Below are 9838 nucleotides of genomic sequence, written 5' to 3'. Positions count from 1 at the left end.
TTTCTGCAATTCCCCCTTTCTTTCTCTCTGTCAGCTGTTCTTGGTGGAGAAGGTAGGGAAAGTAGTATTTGCAAGAGTACTAACAGTTGAATGCTACTTCACAATTGCTACTATATTGGGCCATAAACATCTCAGAGGAAATGACTAAGTAAGACTTAAGCTCTGTCTCTAAGTGGTCAATAGTATCTTCGGCTTCCCAATAGATGATTGCATATGCACTTAGTTGGTGCCTGGAAAACAAACACAAAGTGCCAGAGGTTTATTATTATTGCCCCTCCTCCTTTGTCTCCAGATATAATAAAACAGCCACCACAAATAACAGTCTCTCCCTTTTCCACGAAGGTTTGAACAAAGAGTATTTGTTACTTCCATATGTGTACTCCAGAATCAGCAGGGAGACATGCAAAGAAATTCCACCACCAAACAGTTTTACCAAATATGATTTTTAATGAAGATATCCAGGATAAGTTTTATTCCAGGAAAACAGTTTTCACATTACAAGACTGAAGGCACATATTTCTGAATCCATGATGCAAAATTTGACACTCTTGTGTAGACACCTGGGAAGTTTGGTCTTCCACATCCATAACCCCAGCTAACAATGCCAGTCAAAAACCATTTTCCATCTCTGTTGTTTTGACATGACAATGGTCCACCAGAATCACCCTAGAAAGAATATATTGAGTTGTATGTGTTTACAATACAGATTATTAAAACTGAGACAAAATACCAGAGGAGATACTTTGCCTGAGTAATTCCAGCAGTAATTATATTTTCCCATTCACACAGCTCAAACGACCAGATAGTCAAAAGGTTTTGTTTTTTTTTTTCTCTTGAAGCAGATGAGATTGCACAGTTGTACCGAAGTTTGCTCTTCCATAGGAGAGAGGGCTAGCTCTCACTCTTTAAATACACTAATAAAAGATATTACTTTTCATGGACTAGATTTGAAATTCACGTTTTGTTTCCTAGCCTTAAACTTATAGCTAAACCCAAAATCTGCTACTTAATATGTATGTTCGTTTATAGGTTACACATCTAATGACCCCAAAAATAATTGACTTTTTTAAAAAAAAAAAATCAAAATTAAAATACACTTACAATGTTTAACAATGATTAAACTTCTTTCAAATTAAAAGTAAATGGAAACAGATTGGATCCCTCAATTGAGTTGCTGGGAGATTTTTGTTTCTTTAGTAGCTTTTTAAGAAGGAAAAAACCCAAGTGTTGCTCTCTAGTAGATATCAGACAATATGTAATATTTAGGGGCACATCATGTCTTTGTAATTAGGGCAGTTAAAAATGAAGTCTGTTATAGACTTCAAAGCTGTATACAGGATGGTATAACTACATAATAGACAAAGCAAATAGTGATCTTCCTTTATAGGGTGTTATTGAACCTTTGCCAAAATATATTGGCAGAGGTTCAGGAAAAAAAAAAAAAAAAAAAAGTGCCACCATTTGGGGAAAGTTTCTTGGACCAAACTTATATTTTCCTATAAGACTCTGCTGTATACACAGTTTCACTGAAAAAGATAGCAAATTAAACTTTACCAAAACATTGGATGCAATAAAGGACTTCCAAAAGCAAAAAGTCATTTGGTGAAATTTAAATGTTTTGCAAGAGAAGTGCCTTCCTTCTAGACATATATTTTGTTAGAGCTAGCAAACTATTTTGCTTTAACTTTTTAGGATCTTAGGATATGAAGGTTGGAAGGGACATCAGGAGATGACCTAGTAAAGCCACTTGCTGCTCAAAGTAGGATTATCTTGAATCGTCTCACAAAATTGTTAAAGATTTAACTTAGAAGATCATTTTTTCCATCCTTGACAATTAAGATTTTGCATTTAGAGTCAAACTTTCAACTTGTTTCTTTAATTCCTGGGACAAAAGAAAAGTGGAACACCAGCCTTTTTCACAAAATAGAAACCTCACATTTCAATGAGCTCTAACAAACTGCCAGAGTTACATATTATTTGTTCTTACAGAAATGCAGCCAAAAGACCTGTAAATTATGCCTTGCCTTGGCTATATCTTGAGTGGCCAGGGAGATAACTGCAGAAACAAATTACCCAGGCAGCTTAAGGTTAACGGTCTTGCTAATCTCTAAAAAGCAGCTGGTGCATAACACTCCCTCAGAAAGCCCTCAGACATTGCTTGCCCTGAGAGCCATTGTGGTCTCTCTCACTTTTATGTAGTCCAGTGAAAGCGAGATGATCCTCAGGGTTCCAGATCTCCATCATTAAAAAATAGTAGGTTTACTACTATTTAAAAGTAAATTTACTACTATTTGAGTAGTAAATACATATGTAAGTTCTATATAATATAGTATATATTATACAACATATATAAAATCTTATATAACTATATATATGGGGGTGTATGTATCTATAATTTTACTGCTATTCACTAGAAGTTAATTCAGAACTTCATATTTATTTTCTTTCAGCATTGTAAGATCAGAATATTATACATTTGAAAATTTATGCTTACTAGTCTGCATCTCATCAGATAGCCCCGGAGGAGTGGGGAAGGAGGGATCCTGAAAAGAGACAAGCTACTTTCTCAGCTTTTTTTCTTCAACTGAGACACTCTAGTGCCAAAAATTGCCTGACTTCAACTTGTTATTGGAATTTGCAAACTGACTGGCCCTTGGCCTGCAACAGAAACTTAGTGATGCTGCTCATGCACATAAAGCAGTAAAAGTCTGAAAACACCCAGATGACAGACTTGCTAATAAACAACTCTTACATTACTGTTTTTCAAAACTGAAGTGCATGGACCATGAAGTGGTCTGCCTGTTAGTTCTTACACCTCATCATGCAACAAAGAAAGGCAAGGTAAACTCTGTGAAGTGTGCTAGGATACATACTTTGCACCCATCTCTTTTCCCAGACATTAGTCCCGCACAAAACATCCTAGCTGTGATAATCCCATATGTGGAATGACATAATGTTTGGTCAATAATTTCTACCTCTGCTTTCTGAAGAATTGCTGAACCTTCATCATCTAGAAAACAAATTGAAAGAATGATTAAAAAGAGCTTGGCATTTTACTCATCTATTGAAATACAAAACAAGAAGTCTTCAGAAAATATCCACAGATACTTTTGATACCCAAGTTATTCCAGACTCCAGACAACTAACTGCAATAGCAAAAAAGCCTCTTCTAAGTATTGGGCATTTGTGGAATGTGAACTTGGTTATCTCATCACATCAAATACAACAGCATAATCACTAAGGATGGCCAAAAAGCTTTTTCTCATGCCTTTTGCAAAATGTCTCAAGACTTCTTTATTTGTCCTGGTTTTATTTTTAAAAGGAAATGGGATTTAACAAAGGTATATGACCAATTTGGTGGTCAGATTTGGTGACCAATTTGGTGGCCTTCTGTGACGGGGTTTCAGTATTGGTGGGCAAGAGAAGAGCAACTGATGTCATCTACCTGGACTTGTGGAAAGCATTTGACACTGTCCTGCATGACATCCTTGCCTCTAAACTGGAGAAACATGGATTTCAGAGATAGACCACTTGATGGACAAGGAATTGGCTCTATGGCCACACTCAAAGAGTTGCAGGTAATGGCTCCATGTCCAAGTGGAGATCAGTAACAGGTTCCTAAGGGGTCGGTATTGGGACCGGCCCTCTAACATCTTTGTTAGTGACATGGACAGTGAGATAGAGTGCACCCTCAGCAAGCAAGTTTGCTGACGACACCACCTGTGTGGTGTGATTGACATGTTGGAGGGAAGGGATGCCATCCATAGGGACCTTGACAAGCAGGAGAGGTGGGCCTGTGAAAACCTCATGAGGTTCAACCAAGCCAAGTGCAAGGTGCTGCATGTGGGTCAGGGCAACCATGATATCAATACAGGCTGGGTGGAGAATGGATCAAGAGCAGCCCTTAGAAGAAGGACTTGGGGGTACTGGTGGATGAAAAGCTGGACATGAGTCATCAATGAAGGCCAACAGCATCCTGGGCTGCATCAAAAGAAGCGTGGCCAGCAGGTCAAGGGAGGTGATTCTGAGGAGTACTATGTTCAGCTCTGAAGCCCCCAACATAAGAAGGACATGGACTGTTGGAGCGAGCCCAGAGGATGGCCACAAAGATGATCAGAGGACTGGAGCACCTCTCCTATGAGGACAGGCTGAGAGAGTTGGGGCTGTTCAGCCTGGAGAAGAGGAGGCTCCGGGGAGACCTTATAGCGGCCTTCCAGTATCTAAAGGGGAGAAACTCTTCAGTAGGGCCTGTTGCAATAGGACAAGGGGTAATGGTTTCAAAATAGAGGGAGGTAGATTCAGATTAGACATAAGGAAGAATGTTTTTACACTGAGGGTGGTAGAACACTGGTACAGGTTGCCCAGGGAGAGGGTGGATGCCCCATCCCTGGAAACATTCAAGGCCAGGCTGGAGGCATCTCTGAGCAACCTGATCTAGTTGAAGATGTCCCTGCTCCTTGCAGGGGTGTTGGACTAAATAACTTTTGAAGGTTCCTTCCAACCCAAACCATTCTATGATTCTTTGATTCTATATGGATCATCACAAGACATATTTGCAATTATGACACTGTCTCTGAAGGTGCTGGATCAAAAATAAAATTATGAGTCAGAGTTACAGAATGCCAATTGCTCTTTTGGCGGCATAAAGAACTTGGATATATCTCAAAATATGGTCCTTTCTGTAATTTAGCAGGTGGCAATTTTGGCTGTTAGCATCACGTCAAAATGCTGGAGGTTAACTACCTGCTGCTGCCTCGCACCACACATTTGCCTCTCCTACAATTCAAGAGCAGCAGGGCAGCCGGGCCAGCACAGTGCCAGCAGCTCTGAGAGGGCAGGCGAGGCAAACCACCCGGGCCAGGCCCTTGCTGGCAGACCTGGGGCTTGGTGTGGTGGCAGTTACATGGTTTACGCTGAGGGAAGCCATCACACCCTATGGTTACACTGGAAGGGCTTTAGGAAAGCGGCCACAAGATGGGCAGAAGATACCAGTGTTCGCACCAGAGGCAGCTCAGGAGAAGCCGGTGCCCCCTGCCATGGGGGCAGCCCACCATTACAAGGGCAGCCATTTTGTCAACGGAGTGGCCATTTTGCCAAGCCACACTCCAAGGATGGCGCTGGCACCTCACAGCTGGGGTGGGCGCTACAGGACTGTTCAGCCTACAGAGGCTGAAGGCAGGAGGAAAGAGACTTAGCAGTCTCATTCTCCTAAGGCAAGCATGCTAGGGTCCATTTCAGCGTGCCAATACACCTCCAAGGGTAACAAAAGTGAAACAAAATACCGTGTTATTTTGGGGCAAGCGTAGCTCCCTGTAAGTCTTAGCTAACAACACGAGCATGCTGGAGTTCCAGATCCACAGGACCAGCAGCCAGTTCTCCTAAGCGTATGAAGGTATGTGCATGCAGGAACCTACTTTCATAGGACAGTAAGTTAAAAGCATTATGATGTTCTGCACCACTCAGCCATGCAACAAAAGCAAGTGTCCTGCACACACGCTCACAGCTGTGAAGGATGCTGTTCAGCTGGGAATAGAATTAGCTCAACTGAAGCTACAGAACTCACCCGCTTCCTGCTTTTGGCCCCAACCTGTTATCCAGCACTTGTCACCACTGTGGGTTTTGTGTGAAAAGGGAGGCACGCAGATTGGCTGGATGACATGGCTCATTGTGTCTGGCCACGGCTTGTTCAGCTGCAGTAATGCAATGTCATAGTCGTAGTTTCTGCTGTTGTAGTATTCATGGACAACGATTCTTCTCACTGCAGATACAAACTTTGCACGGCCTTGCGTTTGCATCCCCAGGTGAGCACGCCATGCTCTGGGATCAGCCAGCCTGATTGGGAGCAAATAAACAAGCCATCTCTAAAAAGTTCCCCAAAACATCTCTGACAGCAGGGCAGGTGAAAGATGAGGGCATATCCCACTTCAGTGTGGTTCAAACTCTGGAAGGTAAAAGCATTTGGGGACAGTGGCAATGTCTGGGACAGATTTAGGGGGAAGGCTGCTTACTTGCTCCCTTGAAAGCAGTGAGCTGCAGACACAAGCCATTCTTTCGATATCACTGATGCCCCACAGTAAGCGGCTCCCACAAAATGGAGGCTGACCTGCCAGGGCCATTCACCTTCCTCAGTGTTCATACCGCCTACAATCCGAGAGATGGGATTGCTGCTCTTGCTGCTGCCACAACCTGCAAGTGATATTTCAGGTTATAGTCCCCATCACCAGTTCTTTCCTTTAACGAGAGTGCTTCTCACATAAAGCATGAAAGAATTTTGCACTTTGAAACATTTTGAAATCTATTTCCTTGTCCTGCTCTAATCAGAATACTTATTGATTTGGCTACTCTATTCATGAAACAAGAGGTGACTCCATAAAAAAAAAAAGGTCCCGGCCTGGGAAATCTAATAAGTTTCTCTTCTAGCTCTGCTGCAAAAGTTGGCCTCTAAATATTTTTCGTGTCAGAAACGTCAAAGGATCCATTGACTTAATAAGAATCAAAATGAATATATAAAAATAGACAATCCCTTATCTCTTTTTCATACTGTCAGCCCTAGACTGAAAGGAGTCCATCAGGGAGGAAGGAAGGAAATTCAGCATCATCAGGACACTTATTTCTTGCCAAAACAGTGAGAACGATACAAGAAAAATGTTTATAGTAGCAGCCACATATGTGGAGTTTGGTCATTTATTATTTCAAATACTAGGTGGTCCAGTCATTCATTTGCATGGAAACAACTGAAAGTCTGAAAAAGTTGTATATTACTAACTAATGTCTCAGTACAAAAAACTGCACACTGTAATTTGAAGTGCAAAGGAGAAAGACTCCTCTGTAGGGCCTTATGCCCATCCCTAGTGCATTGTACAGAAAGCCTCTGCTCAAGAGTTTCAGTCCCACAGTCCCGCACACAGCGGTTAGTGTTTCTGGGCTCTTTCCAGCACTCAGCCAAAGAGTCAAAAGCACCATTAACATTTTCCAAACACAAGTAGGCCTATAGCTACTCTTTTAATGTGTCCTACTGGATCCAAGGCAGGTGCTGGCAGATTTGACACACAGGTAGCATACCAGAAACAGCTGAGGGCTGGACAAAATACCCAAGAATATTCAGTTTAAGCAACTAATCCTAACTCTACTTCTATTGCCACTACAGTAAAAATCACCTGTTCACTTTACAGCAAAACAAACTGAAAAGCTTGTACAGAGGTGACTTTAGGAAGATTTGAGACTAGAATCTAGCTTGATACTAGGAAATATACGGGTCTTCACCATCCAGAAGAGACAGAGAAGTGAAAAGTTTGTGGTTTTTATCTCATGGCCGCTATGTCACTGTTGAAGTCCAAATACAGTCTGAGTCCAACAGAAGCACCTGACACTGCTGAGGGCAAAAAAAAAATGCTGCCTTACTAGCTAGCCAAGTTCACTCTGCAATTAACCCTGCTACCCTGCTCCTTAAGATAGGTACAACAAGCATTACAGCTGACTAAGACTCCCCGTAACAGTAAGCTCACCCTCCCACAAGAATTTAAGAAATTCTGCAGCCAGACCTGAAGTAAACCAGCAGCTGATCATTACCCTGCTGTCATTGAGAGGACGCAATAAAAACTCAATACCCCCTGCATGAGTTGTACCCACTCCAAAACAGGAAGAAATAAAGGGCTTTATTGTGTAAAAAGTTCAAAGTTCAAAAAGATGAATATTTGAGAAGGACTTACTGCAGCTGCTTTCATCACTTCCATCAATACAATCCACAGTCCCATCACATTTTGCGTTTTGTTTCCTAATGCAAATGTTATTCCTGCACTTAAATGTGTGGTTGGTGCAAGGAATACCTGAAACAGTTGCGGAGAGGGGGAAAAAAAAGAAACAACAACAAACCACAACATTATTGGCTCAGCTTAACATGCGAAGACATATCTGCACAGATAAAAGTTTCATACTGGTATTAATAGATAGGAGCAAAAGACCACTTAGTCTGGGATGGCTTAAATCACATAAACGTCACATAAACTATTCAGGTAGAACTGCATCTCTACTAAGGCTTGCAACAAACTGACTGAGTCTGAACAAAGATTTCCTCCCATCCTTTCCCATAGCACTAATGAACAGGGATATATTAGCGAAAACTTAGTTGTAGAGCAAGTATTAGGCTAGAAATAAGCATCCATTACTCTGGAAGAACTCTTGCTTTATATTTCTCTATTAAAGATGAAATAAAAGACAGTAGTGAAAGCAGTCTCACTAATTGTATTAAGTTAAACTGCAGCCTCAACCTTGGTGTTTTCCTATTTCTCTGTGGCTCGCAATAAATGAGGCCACTCAAACTCAATCTATTTTTCTTGTCAACACACAGAAGTATCCTGTAATCATTTACACAGACTATCTAGTCAAGCAGTTTAAAAAGTTTCCATTTCTTAAAAAAAAGTTACTTGCAGCACTTCCCAGTTGTGCTGCCTTTCATATATCAAGGTGTCCATTTATTCTAAAAAGTTAAAGAAATGTTGGACTCAAAACTTTCATACGCCTAATGCTAATTTTATAGCTTCCATAGCATTTTAAACACATTAACCTTATAACTCTGAAAACTGCTCAGGAGAAAGAGCTTTTTAATAGTTATTTTACAGATGGTAAAACAGTTCCAGGAAATAATTTGCACAAATCATGCTTTAAAGAGATAAAATCTGGGATTCAATCCTTAAATCTCTAGATCGCCCTCCTGCACCCAGAGTACTTAATTCTTCTGCCATTATTTTGGTGAAACAGATGTTCATAAGCACATTAAAAAGAAACAGTTTAAAAATCATCAACCACTTATTTATAAGCATACCAGAAAACTGAACAGAATTATATAGCCTGGGTTAGATTTGGTAGTGCATTTTAACTCTTTGAATACAGCATCCAGTATTCAAGTTAGGATTGGATAGATGACAGAAGAAAAAAAAAAATCAAAAGAGTAGGCTTACTGTGTGTGCAGTTCTGCTCATCTTCTCCATTCTCACAATCACTTACTCCGTTGCAGGCAAGCAGGTTATCCTGTATTGCGAAGCTGGAGTTACAGTTCCACTCAGGGACAACTTTAAAAACGTAAGTTGGGTCAGCTACAGAAGCATGCTTGTAATGTTAACACTACCCTTCTAACTACGCCTGGGTATCACTTTCATTCTCCCTATCAGCCCCCTTTAGGTACTGGAAGGCTGCTATAAAGTCTCCCCAGAGCCTCCTCTTCTCCAGGCTGAACAGCCCCAACTCTTTCAGCCTGTCCTCCTAGGAGAGGAGCTCCAGCCCTCTGATCATCTTTGTGGCTCTCCTCTGGACTGCCTCCAATAAATCCACATCCTTCTTACGTTGGGAGTTCCAGAGCTGGACGCAATACTCCAGATGGGGGTCTCACAAGAGTGGAGTAGAGCGGGGAGAAATACCTCCCTCGACCTGCTGGCCACACTTCTTTTGATGCAGCCCAGGATGCAGTTGGCTTTCTGGGCTACAAGCACACATTGATGACTCATGTCCAGTTTTTCATCCACCAGTACCCCCAAGTCTTTCTCCTCAGGGCTGCTCTATATCCCTTCATCCCTCAGCCTGTATTGATACCGTGGGTTGCCCCAACTCATGTACAAGACCTTGCAATTTGCCTTGTAGAACTTCATGGGTTTCACACACGCCCACCTCTCCAGCCTGTCAAGGTCCCTATGGATGGCATTCCTTCCCTCCAGCATGTTGGCCACACCACACAGCTTGGTGTCGTTGGCAGACTTGCTGAGGGTGCACTCTATCTCACTGTCCATGTCACTGACAAAGATGTTGAACAGGGCTGGTCCCAATACTGACCCCTGAGGAACGTCAC

At 41.8% G+C, this 9838-nt stretch overlaps 1 protein-coding gene across 1 annotated transcript in view; it reads right to left on the bottom strand.

The window, feature by feature from the left end:
- Window positions 1–495: 495 nt before the first annotated feature.
- TMPRSS7 (transmembrane serine protease 7) overlaps window positions 496–9838 on the bottom strand; it is a 33565-nt gene continuing 24222 nt past the window's right edge. Inside the window, exons 13-18 of the mRNA XM_086762874.1 lie at window positions 8958–9068; window positions 7710–7826; window positions 6009–6186; window positions 5564–5832; window positions 2874–3010; window positions 496–666 (exon numbers count right to left, since the gene is read on the bottom strand). Coding sequence (XP_086619000.1) covers window positions 496–666; window positions 2874–3010; window positions 5564–5832; window positions 6009–6186; window positions 7710–7826; window positions 8958–9068 — 983 coding nt within the window. The remainder of the gene's footprint in view (window positions 667–2873; window positions 3011–5563; window positions 5833–6008; window positions 6187–7709; window positions 7827–8957; window positions 9069–9838) is intronic.

This window comes from Chlamydotis macqueenii, chromosome 1 (assembly GCF_036417535.1).
Source record: "Chlamydotis macqueenii isolate bChlMac1 chromosome 1, bChlMac1.mat, whole genome shotgun sequence".
Taxonomy (NCBI): Eukaryota; Metazoa; Chordata; class Aves; order Otidiformes; family Otididae; genus Chlamydotis; species Chlamydotis macqueenii.
The sequence above is the reverse complement of the archived record's forward strand: the minus strand, read 5'-3'. Positions and strand labels throughout refer to the sequence as shown.